Source organism: Paramormyrops kingsleyae, chromosome 15 (assembly GCF_048594095.1).
Source record: "Paramormyrops kingsleyae isolate MSU_618 chromosome 15, PKINGS_0.4, whole genome shotgun sequence".
NCBI lineage: Eukaryota > Metazoa > Chordata > Actinopteri > Osteoglossiformes > Mormyridae > Paramormyrops > Paramormyrops kingsleyae.
The window spans coordinates 21,585,936-21,609,399 of record NC_132811.1 but is presented as its reverse complement, the minus strand read 5'-3'; the positions used below and the strand labels follow the sequence as shown (position 1 = coordinate 21,609,399).

At 43.9% G+C, this 23,464-nt stretch overlaps 1 protein-coding gene across 2 annotated transcripts in view; it reads right to left on the bottom strand.

The window, feature by feature from the left end:
* Positions 1–3,252: 3,252 nt before the first annotated feature.
* Positions 3,253–23,464, bottom strand: part of efna2b (ephrin-A2b) — a 105,526-nt gene continuing 85,314 nt past the window's right edge. The window contains exons 2-4 of one of the 2 annotated variants that reach the window (XM_023795795.2): positions 19,034–19,326; positions 13,259–13,324; positions 3,253–6,908 (exon numbers count right to left, since the gene is read on the bottom strand). In XM_023795795.2, coding sequence (XP_023651563.1) covers positions 6,784–6,908; positions 13,259–13,324; positions 19,034–19,326 — 484 coding nt within the window. In that variant the 3' untranslated portion in view covers positions 3,253–6,783. Of the gene's footprint in view, positions 6,909–7,576; positions 8,432–13,258; positions 13,325–19,033; positions 19,327–23,464 lie in introns of those variants that run through there. The other variant, XM_023795796.2, reaches the window with a different exon arrangement.

Sequence of the window (23,464 nt, the reverse complement as noted above, 5' to 3'; positions counted from 1 at the left end):
TTTACTTTATTAGTCACTAATTGTGTTATCAGTGATTAACAGCGCATGCTAATCACGCCCGCGGTGGGTGTCGAGGCCTCACCCCTCCCTGCAGCGGTGTGCGTGTGCTTCTCTCAGGAGGTGTCCTGATGTTTCTTTTGCCTGCATTATTTCAGCGCACCCTGTTGACAGGGAGGAGGATGCATGTCCACTCTGTTCTTTTAGCTGGGTGACAGTGACACCAGGCTGTTCAATGGGATATAGTTTCCTCCACATTATTCCCAGCATTTTCATTAATGCCAGCGATGTGGGATCAGAATTACCAAACACAGGAAACTTTACTCTGGAAGCCCCCTGGAATAGGTGAGGCTGTAACCATCTTCCTGTGGCCTCTGGTGAGCTTTCTGCAAGAATATGGCCAAAGAAGGTCTCTCCTGGGGAAAAGAATACCTGGTCTCCCTGGAAGACGTGTGGCACAAGCCCCAGGTGGTTAAATTTTTTTTTGCAGCATTAGAAATAGAAAGCATTTATTGCAATTTTAAAAATGGCAAAAAAGAAAAATCTCGCGGGGAGATTTCCAGCATAAAGAGTTCACATTGACAGCAGCTGCTAGACTGCCATCACCGGCAGCTCTCCTGCCTTCTCTCCCTCAAAAGATCGCCTGGCGATGTCACATTTTGGAACTGCCTATCATTTTCAGCTCACATTATTGGTGGTACTCCCGTGCGTTCCGCAACATCTCTCGCCCAGGCTGGCAATGGAAAGCGTATGTGGTGCACTTCTTAGAGTAATGTAGTATTGTGCTAGCTGCAGCAGCTTCTGGGCCGCCAATCGAGGCTCGTGGGAGAGGAGAAGGCCGGCTCTCGCGTGCCACCAGGAGGGAGCCATTATGCATGAACACCAGGCCCAGACCCCAAGAAGGCCTCAGGGAGGCACTGAGACCCATACAACATGATACCCCGACGTTGCCTTGAGGGTAACAGTCCAGTTTTACTGCGTTGGCTAAGCCACCTGAAAATAAAATTAAACGTGTTACTCGATAACTACTCAGATATGTGCATCTTGGAAATGTCATTAAAACTAACAAATGTCTGACAGAATTCTGAAATGCTTGAAGATTCAGCAATTTTGCAATTTCCTAAATGATTCAGTTGACTTTATGAATTTAAACACAACCCTCCCATCATTTTCCAAACTATTAAAAACTCGCCGAATTGATGCTTATATCTGACTCTTACTTTTCTAGGCCAATCTTTTTAGTTTCTCCCTTCTCTTCCCATGAATGTTCTTAAAGTGTATCTTGATTTTTTTAAGCGCTTTTTCTGCCATTATCATGAAACGGTAAGAACTGTTTACCTTTCTCAGTTTTTCCTAATTTTTACATGGGATGATTACAAATAAAAATCTACTCAAATCCTTGCTCCTCTGGGATGGGGCAGAGCTGGAAGGGGCAGGCGCCCAGCTGGGACACATGTGACGCCATCTTCTGTAAATAATATTAAATTTGTCGTCCAATGGGAGATGAGGCTGCAGGAAAAGCCACAGGAAGTCCTGTATGTGTGCACTGATGGATTTCCTCTTGGGTGTTGGATGAACATTCATACCTCTTTACTAGTGGTTTTTATAGTTGTTACACCTGTGTAATAATTGGTTATATGATTAGTAATTAAATTATGTATTTGGCTACTTATGGTTACTAGCTATTCAGTTTGACAATTATTTTAATTCCATAGCAGCAGGCCGATAGGCGTGTGGAGGAGCTGACTGGACGCCAGTCTCACACATTTCTTCTATTTCTGTTTGCACATGGGCTGCAGTTACAAAGTTCCACATAGAAGTAAACAGTCTTAATGATCTTCTCATCTTCTTTGGAAAATAGCAATCGAAATTCCCGAGCCGCTTCTAATTGGCCAATGGATGCAGACGGAAGCTGACGAAGATTGCTTCCCGTCAAAAGTTCAGCTCCGTTAAAATTTTTAAGCCTGCAGAAAATATTTGGCTATCCCATCTGATCAGTGTAACACATAAATATAGTACATCTATCTCAGGGCTGGACTGGGATTAAAAATTGGTCCTGGAGTTTGGTTCCTGCACAGTAAATTATGGTGATCAGGCAGGTTCTCTACGATAAATTTTCCCAGACGTTCCAGCTCTGGTATATCTAGAACTAGGGATATATTTAACTTTTGACAGATAAAAGTAGGTCACAGCGTAGGGTAGCATTTAAGATGAAGATTCCACTTTAGCACAGTACCGGTATATTCCAAAATGATCTAATTTGTATGACAACAGTGTGCTGCAATAGTTATTTTTCACATTACAAACTATTTTTAAAAGACTGTGAGCATTTAAAATCAATACTGCAGCAGTAATAAGAACAGCCAAAGATAATTAAAAATAAAAACTTGTAAAAAAAAATGACAACAAATGTGTTCAGGAGTATTTCATATACAGATTTTAAACACAATTAAAAGTAATAATTTCATATACTGTTACACTGCAACAAAAACTTACCTACTTGAAAAACAAAGTTTCCTGACAGACTGTGTATAAAAAACAAAGTCAACCTGGAACAACATGTGCATGCAAGGTACTTTTTTAAATGGTTGAAATTTAGCTGAGTGTTTTATGGAAGTTGATGCAATGTAAATCTGTATAAACAGTGGGATACTTGTTAGCACTGGGGTTAAGCAAATGGACTTCTGACCTGTGGGTCAGTGGTTAGAATCCCACAAGGAGTGCTGTGTTGTACCCATTGTTTTCATAATTTATCTGAAAAGCAACAGGACATTTTAAAAATATGTGTCATTCATACAAGCATTTCCTTTTAAAAATAATCTCAAAAATATACTGTTAGGATTAAGCAGAGTCAGATCAATCACTGAGGAAACAGATCATGTGCTTTTGATGTTGTCTGTAATGAGAGTGCTAAAATATATGCATTAGATTTGTTTAGTCATGTGGACATGCAAGCAGAACACGTGAAATTCCTGTAATTTCCCACTTCGGGACTAGATTGAAAGCCAGCCATTTATTTTTGTTTGGCCACACTTATATAAACCTCTGACATTAATCTGGTCATTTTTCCGCTTAAATATAATATTGTATAACATTACATTTTCTCACGCTGGCCACTGGGTACCCCTGCCTATATCCTTACACTGGTGGTTGGAAGACAGATGGATAGATGGATTAAACTGTCTCACAGCTCAGTCCTGCAGATTATGCCACAAGCGTACCTGAAAAAATGTAAAATACAGCTTCTGATCTGAGTGATTATACAATGGTTTCGTGGTGGCTGAGGTATACCTTTATTATTATGATGGGTCACAAATTTCAAATTGAAAACATATTCAGAGTAAGCAACAATTCTAGGGGTCGATATGGATGATTAATCATCCTGATTCATTAAAGTAAAAAATACCCTTCATACCCTTTTCAAACTAAAATGTTTGACAGAAACATAGGACAAAAAAGAACATTAGCACACCATGAAATAAATATTTGCTGTTTGGCTATTTTTTCCCCCCTTTTCGCATTATGCATTTTTGCTGCAAATTCTTGCAGGTTGATATTCTACCGGAACAGAAAACGAAAAATTTCACAAATACAAAAAAGAAAAAGGTTAAAAAAAGAGAAAACTTTTTCAGTTTTTTTTTTTTTGTTTTTTGAGAAAGTCAGTACGAATTTTTCTGCAGAGATTTTAGGGAATATTTGATAAGACGTTTGTGTATGTTATTCCTGCAGCGGCTGTGCTGGAGGACCGTAATGGTACTCCTTGCTGCCAGTCATCAGCTAACCCATTAGCAGTTGCAAAGGACCATGGGGGTTTATCTGGACACAAACAGCGGGGGCCGCCTCCATCAGGGAATTAAGGAGAAAACACCGCCATGAAAACATGTCCTTCTCTACGGCCAATTATCCCACCTCCCACTTTCCAGCCTCCGAAGGTAGCGGTTGTCCCCACAGGTGGATCCTTACAGAACTCGGAGCCATCAAACCTCATTTCCTGATCTCGATTCCTTTTACACGGCAAACATCTCTCTCGTCTCTCTTTAGACGTGAGTCTCCCTCTCTCTTAAGGCTTATGCTTAGCTAAGCTGACACATGAGCCAGACCGTGAAGTGGTATTTCATTGCATCTGCTTCTATATTTTATTTATTTTCTGTTTTTTTTTTTTCTATTTTTGTCATTAATCTCCCAGCTTGGACTCTTATCTGAAAAACCTGCCCCAGCTTCCATGGCAGTGAAATATCGATCCTTTGAAATCGCTTCTGCGAGTTTCTGCAGATATCCCCTGCACGGTAAAGAGTTTGACACACACACACACACACACATGCACACGAACAAACACACACTCCTCACTCCAGTGACGGAATGACATGAAGTAAATCAGATGATATCTCTGTGATTCCGAAGCTGACATTAAAAAATCTGTAGCAGCTACTTTTTCAAGCCTAGAAGGATCTATCTGCACAGGTCCATAAGTACAGAAACTGATTCTCAGATTTTTTTTTTCATGAGATCCAGCTGGTAACATTTGCTATTTAATTCATATTTAAACTTACCCACTGTGTTGCTCAAGTTGTTGATTCTGGCATAGGCCCCTACAATTAAAGCTAAAGTCTTTAACAGTATTATGATGGCGTGCTTAAACCATCATTTTCTTAAAATATATATACTCACAACAGATTTCATTTAAATCAAACTGCCACATGTGTCCATACATCATATGATCTGACAACATAACCTTGTAATTTGACCCATTTAAATACATAAGAAAAATGAAGACACATATTTTTATGATTGTTTGCGACAGCTGTTTTTAACATTCTGACATAGTATAATCATTTTGCATTTTCTAGGAACAGATGCCCTAGGCACATGGTGCAAAACAGTTTTTACTGCTATAGACAAAAAGCTTTATTTGTGTTTTTCATTTTTCCCCCCGTTGCTTTCCTTTGCCAAAACAAAGACATTTTATAGGAAATCAAAACAAGTTTTTACCCCCCCCCCCAACATGAACAACTTAAAATGAATTATTACAGGACTACAAGTACCAGAATGCATTGTGACACAAGCAGGATAACAACGACAATAGCAAAACAGTTGATTTCTCTAAACTTCAGAGACTGCGGAGACTGGATCCATCATCACTCTAATCATTCAAAGGTCTACATTATATTTTCATATCACATATGAATAATTATGAATAATTTCTCCTGTTTTTTTTTGAAAAGTAAAAAGTAAAAAATAACAGAATAAAGCAAAGTACAAAAATTGTATTTAGGTAACTTTTCATTACATTTTTGTTTGCATGTTTTTCTTTCATTATATCGGCGTTGCTGTAATCATTCCACTGATCTATGTTACAGAAGAATGTTTGGTCAGAGTCCACTTTGCCTCAGTCACATATAAATTCGCAAAACAGGTGTCCATTTGTTTAGCCGAAGTGCTACAGATATTCAAAACAAAAAAAAATGAAAAGCATTTTTGTTTGCCTGCCTTACGTTCCCAGAGAGAGGGCTGGGTCCCTCAGTCCTGCACAATTACCAGCAGCTCATGGGCTTCCGGCTGTCGCCGAGTGACTCTGATCACCCAGCGCCAAACACAGCGCCGGACCTCTCGCCCGGGACTGCCATGCCAGCTTGCGGGTGGGGAACGCGAAGCAGGGGCTGCGTGTGAAGGCAAAAATTCCACATTCAGAGCGAGAGAGAGGAAAAGAGAGAGCGAAGAAGAAGAGAGAGAGCGCGAGCGAAGGGGAACGAGAGAAAGAACAGCAAGACCTATAATTCACAAAACACTTCATCACCACAGGATGTCCCCCTTCCACCTGGCACTGCAGCTCGTGACAAATAGATTAATATCTGATTCAGCACCAGTGAAAAAGGCAATTTGTCGAATCATTTTTAACTAAACATTCTTTTTTTTTTAATATATGAAAAAAAGATCATTAAAAAAACATTGTCCTTTTTCTGCGAGCGCTGTGCTGTGATTCTGAACGTCCACAATGCTCTCTGGCTGAACGGGGCAAATTACCCCCACCCCCTACCTCGAGTTTAAAAAAAAAAAAGGAAATCTAATTGGGCGTCTTTGGCAGATTTACACAAAAAGCCTGTACTGGAGGGTGAATGTTCTAATTTTATGGAGACATTTCAGTGAGTAGGTAGGAGGGATAAGGGCTCCACCTGCCCAGGCTCAGCTGGGATCACACGTGAAAGATCGAGATCTTATCCACGGCAACAAAACTACACTACAGGTGGACACAACCCTACGCTAATTAAAACATCACCACCTGGGCTAAAAAACATGAGAAGAACAAAAGATGCTCTTTTACGGGACTCTTGGGGAAGAAAAGTAAGTACTGATGGTGTGAGCTGACCATCGAGACGCAAGGGGAACAGCAGAAAACTGAAAAACCCTTAAACTGAAATGACTTGTATTTCTAGCTGAATTGCACAGTTATCCATCAAGATGACAAGAGCGGGGATGCTGGGCGTGGTCACCGCAGGGGCTCAGTCCCTCGTAGCTCTGCGCCATCATTCCGTCCTGCTGGCTGCTGCATGGACATCCAGAGCTGACGGGGGCATCAGCTGTCCTGCGGCACTGAGCAGCGGTGACAGCAGCGGGGGGGGGGGTGGGGGAGGTGCTGTGAGTTAGGCCAATGCGGGTTTGCGCTGTCCAGATGGCTCCTGAGGAGCTGGGGGAGTCCGGAGGGGCGCCCCCTAGAGGTGGGGGCTGGGAGGCAGGTGCGGAGCTGGTGATGGGGGTGGTGGGAGGAGGGTGCAGGGTGGGGTAACGCTGCTATGAGTAGACGAGCAGCATCAGCAGCATGGCCAACATGAGCGAGAGGCAGGGGGCGGCGGCAGAAGAGCCACCCGTGCTGTCGTCTGTCAGGAAGGGCTCCGGAGACTCGTACACCGAGTCATCTGCAAGCGGGAGGATGAGGAAGAAGAGGAGCATGTGTGAGCAAAAGCACGCAGCTCGGCGGATAGCTCGAGGGCTCGAGAGCACCCCCTCCAGGGGACAATGTTATATCACCGTTCCTCAAGCTACCATAGACCTGAAATTTCGCTAAATCCATTCCCGAACGTCCACCATCACCCGCATGCCAAAATCACAGCCTACATTCTAGAAAATGTATTTGGGTTGTTTAGGGTGGATCGTCACCAACTTGATGGTTTCAGCCTAGACTCCAGATTCTGCTTTTGGTAGATATTAATGTACATCAAGCAGAGAGCCAGGAGAGTCAATGTAAACTCTTGGAGGCTAATGTAAGGATGAAAAAAAAATATTCTAAACTATGAGTGAAAACTTAGCGCTATGTTATGGTGAGTTTACGGGCAGAACTGGGGAGACCAGGGTAAATAAAGTAATTATGCGCACTGTACATCTTCAAAGTGAGACCTCCATTCTCTACGGCACATGGACTGTAAATTCCGGTTAATAAATACAAATATCCTGATCAATACAGGACACAGGGTACACCCCTGGGAATGGGACAAAGACCATTTTCCAAACTCAATTGGAAATCACACAAAATCCTAAATAATCACTCAGCATTATAAACTCGTATTATCGGTCCCACTGGACTTACCTTTAATTAAGCAGGGTGGTTTTTCATTATTGGTATATTAAGGGACCAATCTATATAATAAATTAACATAAGCAAGTTGTGCATTACTTCTGTGCTAAATTAGTACATTTGTTTGCCGTGTATTTTTTTTTAATTCCTTGGAAGATTTTATTTAACACCTTTAGGGTTCATGCTTTAAATATAACCCTAGAGTCTTAAGAAGCAATTAAACATTTGCACTTTTTAATAAACCACGCAATTACTGTATTAGTCAATGTTCAAATTTCATTTTATTGGTGCTTAGGTGAGACCTGCACTCATTTATACACAGGCTTAGCTGAAGACTGCCAAGGCGTCATAGGAAAGGTGTCTATAGCTAGTCGTAATTACAGCTATATTTATAAGTCACTATCATTAACAAAAAATTACTCTAATCACAGAGTTCCTGCATACAGCGATATCCATTACAAGGCATTACTAATAAACACATTGTAATTTCCCTTTGGCCCGTTAATAAACTACATTGAAATATTAATCTCTACTTGGGAGGCTTACAAATACCACACATAAAATTTAACTTACTGTACATGTAATTGCCCTGTGGGCCCCATGCAGTGCCTGGCAGACCTATGGGAATAACTCTATTCTAAATAACACTATTCTAAACACTAAACACAAACCCGCACTACAGCGGGACTGCAAAGATGGAACACCTCATCCCCACTCGCTGGAAACTCCCTGAATATCTGGTTTGAGCTACAGAGTCACCCGTTTCCAGGCCGATTACAATTTCTTATAGCCCCTCTGCTTTATCCTGCCGATGTGTTAAACTCCTGCTTACAGCTTGGCTCTCCAGGTACCTCCAACCCTAAGTGACTAAAATATGAGTAAATAAAAACACAACACCGTCCTGACAACAGCATAAAATATTCCTGTATCGGCTGTGAGCCAGTTCAGCATCTGTGGACACAACATTAGCCTACTAGTGTTGCATGCTGAGGACAGTAACACTAGCTAGCGGTGGGCGATATGACGATAATTTATTGTGTCCGGTTGCAACTTTGCCCATGATAAGTGTTTCAGAGTAATAGAGAGAATTGCGATAACTATATTTACTTTCATTTACCAGATGCTTTTGCCTAAAGCGACACAGGCCTACAAGACAGTGGAATAGCACATTATGCACATATAGCTGTGGAAAAAATTAAAAGACCAATCTATATTTTTAAACAAATCCGCATTTTTATACCCTGCTTTAACTATAGTTCTGCTGGCAGAAGGCTATGCTGAGCAACAAGTTGATTCAAGGTTAAAAATTTCTAAGACCGCAATACACAACAATAAGGTGAAGCAGGAGACACTGGGAACAATCAGAATCCAGCCAGGTAGAAGGCAGAAGCGACTTTCTAATGCCAGAGATGACTGTCAACTTATCCAACAGTTTGTCATGAATCATAGGATGACATCAAGTGACCTTCAAAAGGAATGGGAAACATTAAGTGCAGGTGTGAAGTGCACTGCTAGGATCCTAGAAGCAGGACTGAAATCCCATAAAGCAGGGAAGAAGCCCTTCATTATTGAGAAGCAGGGAAGAGCCAGGCTGGAGTTAGCAAAACAAAAAACGTATATCATTCACAGACGTTCACTCATAAATTGAATAATGAGTGAAACAAAAAATTGTGCTGTGGCCTCTTCATTTTTCCGCGGCTGTACTGTATGTGCTGTGGAGGAGTTACCTGAGAAAAGTGTGGCTGCGCTGAGCTTCCATTGAAGGCCCAGTTAAGAAGGCCCTACTGAGCGCTATCATTATAACGGCAGAACAAACCAGCAAGACACAACGTAATAATTTTAAATAAAAGGATCAATTTATTGGGGGGATGTGTAAAGCCAAATTAAATATTGGGGGGTACACGTCCCCCCCGTCCCCCGTGGTTCCTACGCCACTGCCTGTAACAGTACTGCAGACAAAAATACCAATGTGAAACTAAGTAGCTTCAGCCTGCGTCTATATTTAACTTCTTTTTCAATTTCTGTCAACTTGTGACTAGATTGTGAACTAAAAATGTATTTGATCTTTTCTAATCAGTTAACTTAACGTTATCATCCGAAAAAAAAACGTTATCATCCGACCGCTAAAAATATTATACTCGTGTCACGCGGTAAACAAATTAACATTCCATAGCTAGGCAGTCGAATAAACAGGGTGCGAATGAAGAAGAATTGCTTCCAAAAAAGGTTCTACTTCGATTGTGTGGAAATGGTCTGGATTTTCAAAATTCAACGTAGACCAATCTGTCGTAATTTGTAAATTTTTTAAAGATACCATTTGTCCAGCAGGGGGGTATTCCAGAAAGCAGGTTATGTGACATACCCGGGTAAGTTTAAGGGTAAGTTAGTGGATAACCTCAACTTTCGGTTCCAAAAACGGAGGTTAACTTTCTGGGTATGTACGTAACCATAGCAGCTTACTCCCTGAAGATAACCTGCTCAGTAGCAGGTTATGTTCCAGGGTAAGTTTGTTGCAGAAGGTTACTGAGCATGGCGTGCCCTTTTGATGACGATCCTGTGAACGTGGAGGCATAAATTATACAAGGTTTTTTTCGCCGGGAGAGAGTTATAAGACCGCGTATTGATGTCTTGTCATTTCCTAATGATTATTTGAAAAAGCGTTATCAGTTTTCAAAAGAATCGTTCATTTACTTAACATCTCTTGAAACCGCATATTGCAAATGTCACAAACCCAAACCGCGGGTCTGCGCTTAGCACAGAAAACATTCTGTGCATAGCACTTCGGTTTTTTGCGTCAGGGCATTTTTTGTACAATATGGGCGACGCAGAGCATATAGGAAAGGCAACTGTGTGTAGAGCCGTTCGCACAGTATGTCTGGTACTTAACGCTTCTTACACACGTTTGTACAGTTCCCTGTCCATAAAGCTCTGCGTGTTATTAAAGAGGAATTCCACAGAGTGGTAGGTTTGTCCTTTGTAGTAAAATCTATGATGCATATTTAATATATAGTCATACTATTTATATCTATAGCCTACATGTATTCATCCTGCACACACACACTTGATGCTTCCCTATATGACTTTCTATTTCAGGGTTTCCAAATGTAATTTGGAATACATGTAATACATGTATAGTGACAATAAAAGGCATTCATTCATTCATTCATTCATTCATTCATAATTGGGTGCATTGATGGCACCTACATTCCTATTAAAGCTCCTTCAATAAATGAGGGAGACTATGTTAATAGATAGATAGATAGATAGATAGATAGATAGATAGATAGATGTCTTTATTGTCACTATACAAGTACAGCGAGATAGCGGAGGAAATCTAGTCATAGTATCAATGTGCAGGTAACTTGATTTTGTATCCTTAATTTTTTGCCTTGTTAAAATCATCAAACTCATTACTTTTTCCACTAACTATAGGTAATCAATTATCGTGTAATCAATTACCTTTTTGCAGAATGTTTTTGTGTTTCATTTTGACTTGGCTCAAAGTTCTTCTGTCTCCAGAAGGATTACACCTTATTAAATAAGAAACCATATATTCCTAGTCGATACACATTGTTATTTTAACCTAAAGAAATGAATGGCAGGAAAAGTAAATGCTTTCATAGCGATTTAACAGTAAAAAGGATGCGGAAGGGTTATGTGTTTAATTATTTTGCATTATAATAAAAGGGGAGGCGATGTCAAATTTGCAATTTAATACACACGCATTTACTCTGTCCGTTATTTTTTGCCAAGCCAACTCTTTCTTTAGCCGATGCAGCCGTATTGCTTTTTTTCATTATTATTGGCTTGAATTCCTCATATGCGTGCATTAAAACTTCCAACTCCGCCTCTGTGAAGTATGCCGCTCTCTTTTTTTCACTTTGATTTTCCATTTTGACTCATGAAATCGGCGATCAATTGAAAGCGTCTTTATGTATGCACGGTGCACGCGCATTAACTCTGGGTAACCAATAGGAGGTTGATTGAACTTACTCTTCTCAGGTGTTTTGGAACCGACATACTCATGGTATGCGGGTTTGGGGTATATCAACCCAGAGGTTAAGATTTACCAAATGGTAAGTTAACCAAGCTTTCTGGAATACCCCCCAGGTGGTTATATATTATTATTATTATTTTGCATTTGTTGTGAAATGAGTTCAGAAGTGTATGTTCCATTTGTATGCAAAACTTTTGAAACGTAAAAAAAATTCAAATTTGCTATAATGAGTCAGTTTCTTTTACATGTGCAGTATTTAATGTACCTTAGTGTTATTATTATATTCTGCAAGGAGTGTTTCTCATAAGCACAGAATTTCTGCTTAAGTGGTTAAATGGTAAATAACATTTCTAAACGTATTACAATCTGGCTGATTTGTAAACAAACCGAAAAAATTGTTATCTATATCATGGATCGTAATTCTAAACACAAATATTGTGCTCGTATTTATTATATACATACAGCTCTTGAAAAAAATAAGAGACCACAGCATATTTTTTTGTTTCACTCATTTCTCAATTTATGGGTGTGTGTCTGTGTATAATAGATATTTTTTTGCAAACTGCAGCCTGGCTCTTCTGTGTTTCTCATTAATTAAGGGCTTCTTTCTTGCTTTATGAGACTTCACTATTACCTATTTTTTCAACTCAAGATGTTTAAAAGTGGGTATTTTATTGTATTTTACCATGTCTTCTTACTGCTTATTTTGTGTCCTTATTACCTTTCCTGGCTTTTAATTATTTCTCTTCTTTACTGCTGACTGTGTTTCTATGTACCTCTATTGTCTGTTTGTGTACTAATAGCAAATAAATCTTCTGAATCTTGAATCTCCAGTCCTGCTTCTAGGACCCTGTTATGAACTGTCCTAGCAGTGCACTTCACACCTGCACTTAATGTTTCCCTTTCCTATCGAACGTCACTTGATGTCATCTCTGGTATTACAAAGTGGCTTCTGCCCTCTACCTGGCTGGTGTTTGGTTATTGCCAGAGTCTCCTGCTTCACCTTATTCTTGTTTAGTACTTTTTAAGAAATTATGAACCTGGAAGCAACCTGCTGATCAGCGTAGTCTTCTGCCAGCAGAACCAGATTTATACCAGCATTTTAAAATGAAGTTTGTTTTTCAATATAGAGTGCACTCTTCATTTTTTCCAGAGCAAGATAGATAGATAGATAGATAGATAGATGCCATATTGCCCATTCCCAGCCCTAGCCTGTCAGCTTTGGATGTTGAGGGTACAGCGTTAGCATTTTGACGGTGGATACTGACTATATAGCAGTAGTGTCTTCACGTTGGACGCTGAGGATGCAGCATTAGCGCTGAATTGCAATGCTTAGCCTAGGATAACCCAATACATGAAAAGGCATCGTGGCACAACACCTACAGCTGTAAAAACTGACCTGAAACACTGAATCTTCCAATTAATGGAACGATACTTCTAGTGCTAGAGAATTTTCCCTGGAAAGACAGGCCTTGGCCCAGAGAAAATGGTCTGGATTTTATCTCGGACATGACAGATGGACGTGTCCCCCATGACCATGCCCTGGGGACAGCACATCCACACCTAGCCCTCCTGCCTGAAAAGGTCAGCTCTCCCTAGGTTGAGCCAAAGGCTTGACGTCGCGTGAATGATGCACCAGACAACTGCAAATATGGGGATGAAAGTAGACAGCCGTGAGACGGAACGGCATCACTTACTTGTCGGCTTGACGTACACTTTCAACTTCAAGCAGGGCTTTCCGGCAAGGTTGGGGTGAGGAGATGCTGGGGGGTGGAGAGAAAGATGAGCAGCCATTAACAGTGATTTCAGTTGGTGGGAACTTTGTTGGTCAATGCCCGTTTCCTCTGGCACTTTCTCATCCCTTTCAGAATAATCTAAGAGTGAACCAGCCAAAACATTCTTGGATGCACATGAAATCAAGGTACAAGAGGTGGACAGGTAGGAGTTCCAAGTCGGCCCTGCTGCTGGACCAATAGATGGTCCTGCAAATATCTAGCTGCTTGTGAATGAGAGCGGCTGGAGATATCGGCCTGAAATCCCCTGGATGCCAGAGTCAGCCACGCGGCGCTGAGGGGACAGCTGCCTGCTCTGGTTCACCGAGCCCCTCCCCCCGTCTGCCGGCTTGGCCTGGTCACCCGTGACGAACCGGCCCGGCTCGGCAGGGCCGCCACGGGAGCTGGAGCACCGGACCTGACCCGTGCGCTCGACGGGAACGTCCGCGCCGCTAATCGCTCATGTGGGCTGGAAAGAAGAGGACCACGGCGTGCTCCGATCCAGGCCGGCAAGCATGTCCGTGCCCCACGAGGAGGCAGGAGAACCCTTCCTCCGGCTGAGCTGACATCAAGCCGACAGCAAGGAAGAGGAGGCAGGCAGAGGGAAGTTTCTCCCAACAGTTAAACCCTTAAACCTAAGAGATCAGGTGGGTTTTCTCTGTAAAACTTCACTACGTTTTTTCAAATGGTAGAACCAGATGCCATTTATAAATTAACTCAACAATTAATTAATAAAAGCAGATTTGTGAAGTTCATTTTTTGACAGCTTCTCTGTTAAAGGCCTTTTATAACAGGCGGGTCAGAGAAGGAGCTGTATGAAACATGGATGTAAGTTTGTACTGTTTAAAAGCATGTTTGAATGCATTTGCTCTGCTGTTCGCTGCAGACGCTCTTCAGGTCTATCCCACCTTCTATCCCTTCCTCTGATCACCCTATCAGCCCCCCCCCCCAAGCCCATGCGGCATGAGGTCACACCCAGCAGCAGGAGTTTAACGGGGAAGCTGTCAGACCGTCATCAATGCCCATCAATGTCATCCTGTAAGAAGCTAGCAGGGTGGGGGGGGGCTGATCTTTTGTCCCCGGGGGACCGAGCTAAGCCCCCTATCCTCCCAGAAATCCATCCTTCCCTGGTACCCACCCCGCCTCCCTTGCACCAACACCCCGGGGGCTGTGACAGCAACAATATTGGCAGTAGCCAAACATTTCTAAAAGGGGGGAAAAGAAAAAAAGGAATGGGGGGGGGGGTTTGAATAGCAGGCCAAAAATGCTTCCCAGCCCTGACCGCTGCTCTGGACAATAGGCTGTTCACTGTGGCGTTTGGCTGAGAGCTCTGGGGCGGAGTGCATTAAAACAGCTCACCACGGGAAAGAATCACAATCCTCAATGCAACCTTTGAACTTCTCCCCCTTTTTATTGCCTTTTCACCATGCCCCCCCCCCCCCCCCCCCGCCTATCCTTCCTGAAGTGACAACAGACAGAATAAGCTCGCCCCCCGCTGGTTAGTAGAACACGGTCGCCTCCCAGCTTTTTTTTTGCAGTTTAAATACGCGGCTGGCTTGACAGGAAAGCACACTGTGCACTGGACATGACTGGCGTGTGCGTGTATCGCAGTGACGGAGCCTCGCACGCCCCGTGGGGGGGTGGGGGGGGGAAGCGATGCACTGCCCACAGGTGCCTCAGTCACGTCTGAAATCCCCGTTTCGCTCTGCGGCCCCTCTGTGTCTCGCCTTTCTCAACCCCCCAAATCCCCAAGATTGTAGAGTGGAAGAGATCCAGAAAATAAAAGACACACAAGTTTCAACGGGACTCCGATAAGACATTAAAAACCAGATGGGCATTTCTGGGTGGGGTCTCGCTGCCATGGGAAGCTCTCAGGCTCCTGCACATCTGCCAGGGACGCTACAGAAGAGCTGCTATAGCAGGGGTCCACTTGGGGTCCGGCTGGCCAACCCCGGAACCGGCCCTTGGAAACGGCGAATGCTCAGCATGGCTAGACACCATTCTGATACACTTCGATTAGAACCTGGGCTCTACCATAAAAGCTGGAACATATTATTTGCTCTGTGACAAATTATCAATAGACAGCGAGGAGACCCTCAGCCTAAATCCAGAGGATCAGCTTTCGCTCAAAAGATGAACAGCCCATTTTCTTGCAAATCGCATCTTTTAAACTATCTTGTGTCTGTCATTTCTCGCTGGGGATTGAGGGCCCCGTCACACCGTGGGTGTCACTTCTCTTCTTATGCTGTCGATGAACGACGGCCTCCTAGCAACGGAGGGACAGAGAAGGGGATAAAAAAAACAAATTGCACCATTGCGGTTAATGAGCTGTATTAATTTAAGATGAAAAGCCTGATTCATTTTTTGGAACTTTTTTTTTTCCTCTCAATTTCACTAAAGTTAAAAAAAAACAGGAAAAAAGGGAGGGAAAAGAGAAAACAAAAAGAGGTGAAATTGCCTCATTAATGCAAGCGGCACGCTGCCCCGAGCCCCGTCTCTGCCTCAGCCCAGCGGGGGACCTTTTCATCAGGCCAAAGGACACCTTTCACAGGGCCATTAGCAAAACAGGGACAGATGCACCCTGGCAAATTCAGCCTCTCATGCGCACGGAGACACAGGGCTGGCGGGAGGGGTAGCGTTGGGGGGTTAGGGGGGGGGTGGTCCGATCGGGTGTGCCGTACGTGGTGACCTTGAGGCGGTGGGTGTGGAGCACCCGGGACGTAAAGTGCCAGGGCTGTCGGGAGATAAACGCCCAGAACCCTGAACGCTTTGAGGTTAATGGATTTTAGCTGTTAAAATATTGCACACAAAAAAAATGTATATTAATAATGGATACCAAAGCCAGGAGGACAATACCGCCGCCATCAGGGTTTCCTCCGCTAAATATAATTTAGCCAATCAGCGCAAATTGGCGCGTTCCGCATGGCGGCGCCGGTAACTGGGTTTGCGCTGATCTCGCGCTGGGAGGCTAAGTACCCGGTTGGCGACATGCTAGCCATTTGACAAATTGACATTTTCATTCTGGGAAAGAAATGGAGACAAAGGACGAGGGGTCAGTTGTGCCTGCCCACCTGCCCACCCACCCACCTGTATGCAGCCCCCGAAAGACGCAATAGGAGCTGTGAGGCCCTGCTGTCCCTCTCGACTCTCCTTGAGTTGGTCTATTGATTACGTCCCAGTCTGTTATGGCTTCTGCCACACTAATACAGTACATTCTTGTCATTCAGGTATCTGGGCTCTACTTTTTGAGATCATCTGCTACCTTTGTACAAGCGGGTGACAATTAAACCATGGGCGGAGAAGGACTTGCAGGGGATACTTTGGGGTCTCACGGGGTGGCAGACGGTAGACTGACTTCTTAACTTCTTCATAGAAACACCAAGGATGTGTCACACGTGAACCAAGCAAATGCTAGAATAAATAGCTAAAGTCGCCCAGACGTTTCCAGCGTGTGGGTGTCTCATCTCTCCTTTAGCTCAATATTTTCCTCTCGTCTTGAACCCAGTCACACAGGGCCAATTCTTTAAGTAAAGGCATTATGAAATATTGCTTTTTGATTCTGAGACAATGCGTCCAGACTGTTAATCCCCACGCTAACCCAAATGCCAAATAAAACCATGGCAAAGCCTATTAATTAAATCCCAAATGTTACTGTGCTAAGTGCCTCTCACTCCACATAAATATAAATATTCTCAAAAATTCCAACATATATATAGATGTATACTTTTTAGACATAAGTAACACATAGCTTTTAGCTGTACATTGAGGGCTATCTGAAAAACACATATACCCTTTAGCTGTACATTGAGGGCTATCTGAGAAACACATATACCCTTTAGCGATACATGAGGGCTATCTGAGAAACACATATACCCTTTAGCTATACATGAGGGCTATCTGAGAAACACATATACCCTTTAGCGATACATGAGGGCTATCTGAGAAACACATATACCCTTTAGCTATACATGAGGGCTATCTGAGAAACACATATACCCTTTAGCTATACATGAGGGCTATCTGAGAAACACATATACCCTTTAGCTATACATGAGGGCTATCTGAGAAACACATATACCCTTTAGCTCAGGGGTCACCAACCTTTTTGAAACTGAGAGCTACTTCATGGGTACTAAGCCATACGAAGGGCTACCAGTTTGAAACGCCCTCCTAAATTTATCTAAACTTCATACATAATAAACATATTTTAAATGCTTTATTTTAGATATTGTCATTTTCAAATCTATATAAATGCAAATGTGATTAAAGAAGAATAGCAACAGGATAAAATTCAATTTTAGACGCTGCTCACTGGTGAGTTGTGCTATTTTTAGAACAGGTCCGCGGGCAATTCATGTGGTCCTTGGGGGCATCCTGGTGCCAGCGGGAACCATGTTGGTGACCCCTGGTTTAGCTATACATGAGGGCTACCTGAGAGACACATATGCCTTTTAGATATATGTGAAGGCTATCTGAGAAAAACAAATACCCTTTATATATATGTGAGGACTATCTGAGAAACACCTATACCCTTTACATACTAGGGATGGTAAGATTCATCGATTTGCATTGCACCGGCATAAAAGTTCACAATGCGATTGCTCTGATTAAAAATGTGTGCACCGGATACAATCTGGGATGGATTTGCGATGCATCATTTTCAACATCTTTGCATTGGTAAAATCCAATTTATTAATATATAATTCTTTGTAGAGACCTCTGCCCTTATTATTTAGAAATGTGACCAATAATTTTATATTTAGATTGATTCCTCCCCTCTAAACTGTTTCTTAAGCACACTGTCTCATCTCCAGTTCTCCATTGCTGTCAGTGGCCAATTCTTGTCAAGTCTCTCAGCCAAGTCTCACGCGAATTGGTGCCGTGTCCGGCGATGCATCGCATCACGTTGAATTGCATTGTGGTGAATCAAATCATGTCGTATCGCACTGCATCACAATAGGGATGAATCATATTGAATCGCATGAGTAGTTGCTTCATATTTATGTTTAATCGGATCATTGGCAATGCATCGAGAAGTTTATCGCATCGACCTCAGTGATGGAGATACACATTCATATTATGTATATCTGAGGGCTATTTGAGAAACCCATACACACTTTATTTATACTGGAGGGCTATCTGAGAAGCACATATACTCTTCAGACATACGTGAGGGCTATGTGAGAAACCCAAATACCCTTTAGATTTACATGAGGGCTATGTGAGAAACCCATATACCCTTTAGATTTACATGAGGGCTATCTGAGTAATACATACACCCTTTAGATTTACGTGAGGACTATCTGAGAAACACATATATCCTTTAGATATACATGAGAGCTTCCTGAAATACACTAAACATGACAGTAGGGGTGGGCAACCCTGTTTCTTGAGAGCCACAGCCAATACATATTAATTAGCACCTGAGTGACAGCTGAAACACCTGAGGGGGTGAATTACTATTTAAATAATTACTTCAATAAGGTAATCATGAGATGAACTGGAGTGAAAACAGCACACCCTGCAGCTCACAAGCACAGCAGCTGTCCAGCTCACATCCAGAATGAGCGAGCAATGTGTGAGGAGATAGTCAATGCTGGAGAAACACTGGGATGGGGGGTGGAGGCTGTGCGTGCAGAGTGTATAAAGGCAAAAGCAGTGTATAAGAAGAGCTGTCTACGGAGGCCACGGCATGCTCACAGATGTAGTAGTACTCGTGCCCCGGGCGGAACTCGAAGCCCAGCGAGAAGGGGGTGAAGAGTTGGAACTTCTCTGAGAACTTCAGTGGCCCGTTGGGACTCTGGGGCCGGTTGCACTCCCAGCGCTTGAAGCCCTTCATGTGGTGGTCGCAGCTGGTGTAGCCGTCGTAGTTGACCATGAAGAGGATGTAGCGCTCCATGCGCTCCTGCGACAGGGGGTCCTCGTAGTGCGGGCAGTAGATGTCCAGGTAGTCGTTGATGCTCACCTCCACGGTGTACTCCCCATGCAGAAACCTGCAAGGAGGCCACAGGACAGAGAAGGCCATCAGAAAAATGCAGGGGCCGATCTCCAAACAATGTGGGTGATGTTTCTCTTTAGAGCAGCGCTTCCCAATCCAGTCCTTGGGGACCCTCAGACAGTCCACTTTTTGCTCCCTCCCGGCTCTCTAGAGAGCAAAAATGTGGACTGTCTGGCAGTGAGCTGGGAGGGAGCAAAAACGTGGACTAGCTGGGGGTCCCCGATCACTTGGTTGGAAACACTGCTTTAGAAAGAGACCAGGTGGGGTTTTTTTTTGGCTAGTCTGTTGATTATTCCATGGATTCTGACAGAGATCTGAGAGTCACTTTGAATTATCCTGCAATATACAGACTCAGGTTCAAAGACAGCTTCTGTGAGTAAATGTTTCAAAGATGAGAAAATGAGTAGCACCGTGGCGAAACACTCCAAAGGATTTCTCCTTTTCTACAGTAAACAGTCATTCAAAATAACGTGATCAAAAGATACAAGAAATGTGTGACGCCATTTTGGGGAAGGATGTTCTCATAGTGAGGATACCATTTGAGCGTATGCCAGCACAGGGAAATGGGCTTGGTGGTCAGGACAATATAGATACAAATCGAGCACCTACCACAGAATGAAGAAACAGCCACAGTATGAACCGGATTTACTTCAGTAACTCTTAGCCAATAACTCTGGCCTATGGAACATCGTTTCAGTTTCACGGTGGTCGAGGTCACGCCACGTCGATTCCTCACTCTTTCAGAAATCCCGTTCCCCATCTCTGCGCTGCATGTATTTTACTTTCACACCATTTCCCACACAATCCACAAAAGTGACGAGTCATGTTCCTTCCAGGAGTACCTTTTAATCTTTTCCACCAAGCACATATTATCGGGATGAAATGTGACGATTCCAACTGGGAGACCTGGAGCGGCCTTTTATCAGCTCTGCATTATGCTACTTTGCGATGCCGTTAAGCTGTTGCTGTGGCAAAGCAAGTATCAGATATGCAAGATATGTAAACACGGTGATGGAAGCAGAGAATGTGGCTATTTCAGGATGGCTCATGGGGGATACATCACTTAGGCTGCTTTTCTGGTATTTAGTATGTGCAAGAAACTCAGAGGACTTGACATGCAAAGAAATTTTATATTTAGTTTCAGTAGAATGATGTTAATTAGAGGTGGTGCGCGGTTCAGAAGGTCGGAGCCCCTAAGCAAGGCCCTTAACCCCTAATGGCTCTGGGGGGGTGGATGCTGGCTGACCTCGTGTCGGGACGCTCAAACTTGTATGTGTGTCTTAGCTGGGATAGGTGAAAACCCCATGGAGATCAATATAGTGTCACTACTCTATAATTACAGAATCGTAAAATGAGACAAAATAGTAATTATTATTGTTGTAATGTGTCTTATTCCCCCCCCCTGGGTGCTGAACAGTTGCTGACTGGAGTTCAGAGCTACAACTGCTGAAGAATCTGAAGGATGAGTGATGGGAGAGAGAGAACACCCGGACAAGTCAGCTACTTTGTCCATTGGGGGGGGGGGGGGCAGGAAAGGCATCAAATAACAGCTAATCTGGGTGTGCAGTTACCACCGGGGCCACGTGAATCATGGTTCCAGCAGCTGCATGAGGATCTTCGCCACAGCCTGGAGCCCCCCCCCCATTTCAGCCCCTCCGCCTTCTCCTTCAGCCTGACGCTCATATCTCCCTCCATCATCCCCACACTCTCACGGTGACTCATCATTACCCTTTCTCTCAGCCCCCCCATATCCCCCCCCCCCCAAATGACCCACCAACCATCGAAAAATATAATCAGAATAAAGCCGGCCGGATGCTGGTGCATGAGATAATGTGCTTTTAAAGAAGAGCATTAGCCCGCACTGATGTGGTGAAGATGGCAGCAGGCCAAGGCGTTTTTCCATTTTTATTCTTCCCACCCCTGGTTTTTTTAAGCGTGGCTACAGTCCGGCCACCGCATCTCCTTATGCGGAGGATGAAGCCGCGCTCCGTTCAAACGAGACCCAGCGCTAAACACAGCAGCCTGCGGACAAAACGTGCGTTGGGAAGAAACCCTACCTTCCATTTAAATTAGGAAGGAGCACCAGGTCCACTGCTACAGGCCGTCAGGCCCCGGTGGGGGGGCAGCGGCCACAGTGCCTCATGTGCGTTTTCATTCAGATCTTCAACACACATGATATTCGGTTCCCTTATGGATGGGAATAAAAACATACTTCGGTAAAAAAAAAAAAACCTCTCACTGATAAACTGGATGAACGATATGCCTTAAATGTTCCTCAGCATCTGCTTTCATACTCATTTCAAGGACGTACGTATTCCCTCAGAACCATAATTACTTTTTCCCCTCATGGCGAGAGGTTACACAGTTATAAACGGATCGGGTTCGGGTAAAAGTCCGCATCGGCCTGGACATGGCAGCGGTTTGAAGACTGATTTACTGTCTTGTCATAACGAGCTGAGCTTGCAGTGCGGTTTCTCTCCTTAACCTAACGGGGGAGATGTTTGACCGTGATGCTCCTCGCTTCAGGGGGCGGCGCAGGAAGCGGGATGTCGGAGCCGAGCGGGCCGTCGTCACGGGGCGGAATCGGTGATTTATCACGGCGCTCAGTGTGCCAAAGCCCGGCCGCCACTACCAATCACGTGTCGGGTCTGCCAGCTTAACGATCCGCCGTGACTCAGGCCTTTTTGTTGGCCTGTACAATCGCTCCATTGAGATCTGTGGGACACCTGGGCAGCCAGGCAGAAGAAGGCAGAACTGCTTGACCCACCGTATGCTTTTTAAATCTTTTTTTTCCTAGTTCCCAGAAATCCCAGTATATGCATGTATAAGCATGGCAGAGCCCTGTGCTGCCCCCTACCACCTGTGCCCCCCCCCCCCCCCAGACATGGGGCTCCAGCTGGCTGTTTATCTGTGCAACACGCCATACAAGATAAACCAGCTCTAAGGTGGAATAAATCAGCGTGTGCAGGCCGGGGGGATGCCTGCGTGGGGGGCCACTGTGGATGTGGGGGCACGACGGGGCCCAGGCAGAGTGCGCCCCCCCCCCTCATCAGTACTGGCCCGGCTGCATTTTGACACGCTTTCGAATACACGAGAATGCTAATGAGTCTGCTTACATCTCGGGGAATTCGGTAAATATGTCAAAAGTCTGCGTCTGAGCATCGGAAATGCGACTGTTTTAAAATGCTGACTCACAGCCAAAACAAGCGGGTAAATTTATTCTGCAATTAACCGACGACCCAGAAGTGTTGGCTTAATATAAACAAATCAAGTTAATAACCTTTCAAACATGTTTTTCATCAGAATCCGAGGGTTATATCATCTTAAAGATTTCTTTAACGTTTTAGAGATTCCTAGGCACAGCTCTGCGAAACCGCCTGGGTGCTGAACTGTCAAGATTTCCGAGCTTCGCGAGTCTGCATCTGGAAGGGCCACAAGTAAGAAGGCAGCGGCACGTGAGGCAGCGGCACGTGAGAATGGGCCATTGTGCCGCGGCCTGTCTGGAAGCCATTTCCCCGAGTGCACCCTGTACCATCATCTGGAGCCCAACTCACCCCATGTGGAACATGTTTATTGTTCTTTGTGTCAAGCAGGCCTACAGACCCTCACCCCCCCTCATTCTCCCCCAGCCCCCCGCACCTTTTCGGGTCCACTTGTTATTACAACTCTACATGGGCAATTTTCTTATCAGGGCGTTTATACAAACTTAACCTCCAGCCGATACTTTAGCGACACGAAAGGGCAACTTAAAGCCAATAAAAAACAAACAGGGCGGAGGAATTTCGGGACCCCTTTCGGCGGGGACGGGGAGCACAGGCGCGCCGGCGGAGATCAAAGTCTCGGATCTCCCCGTCATTCCTTTCCAGGCCCCTACTTTTATTTTATAGCTGGAAAGGCCAGGAAGTAGCATGTATTATAACCAAATGCGTCAGAATACGCTCCACATTCCGGCCAGATTCCCAGGAACAGCTTAGATTCACTCAGATGAGCATCAGAAAAAAGGAAGAGCTGAAAATCTGACCAGGAAAATTTACATAATAACCATAAAAATGGGCAAAAATATGCAGAAAGCAAAATGTATAAACTATAAAATATCAGATCCCTCACTATAGATATATTTTTATTCTAATTTA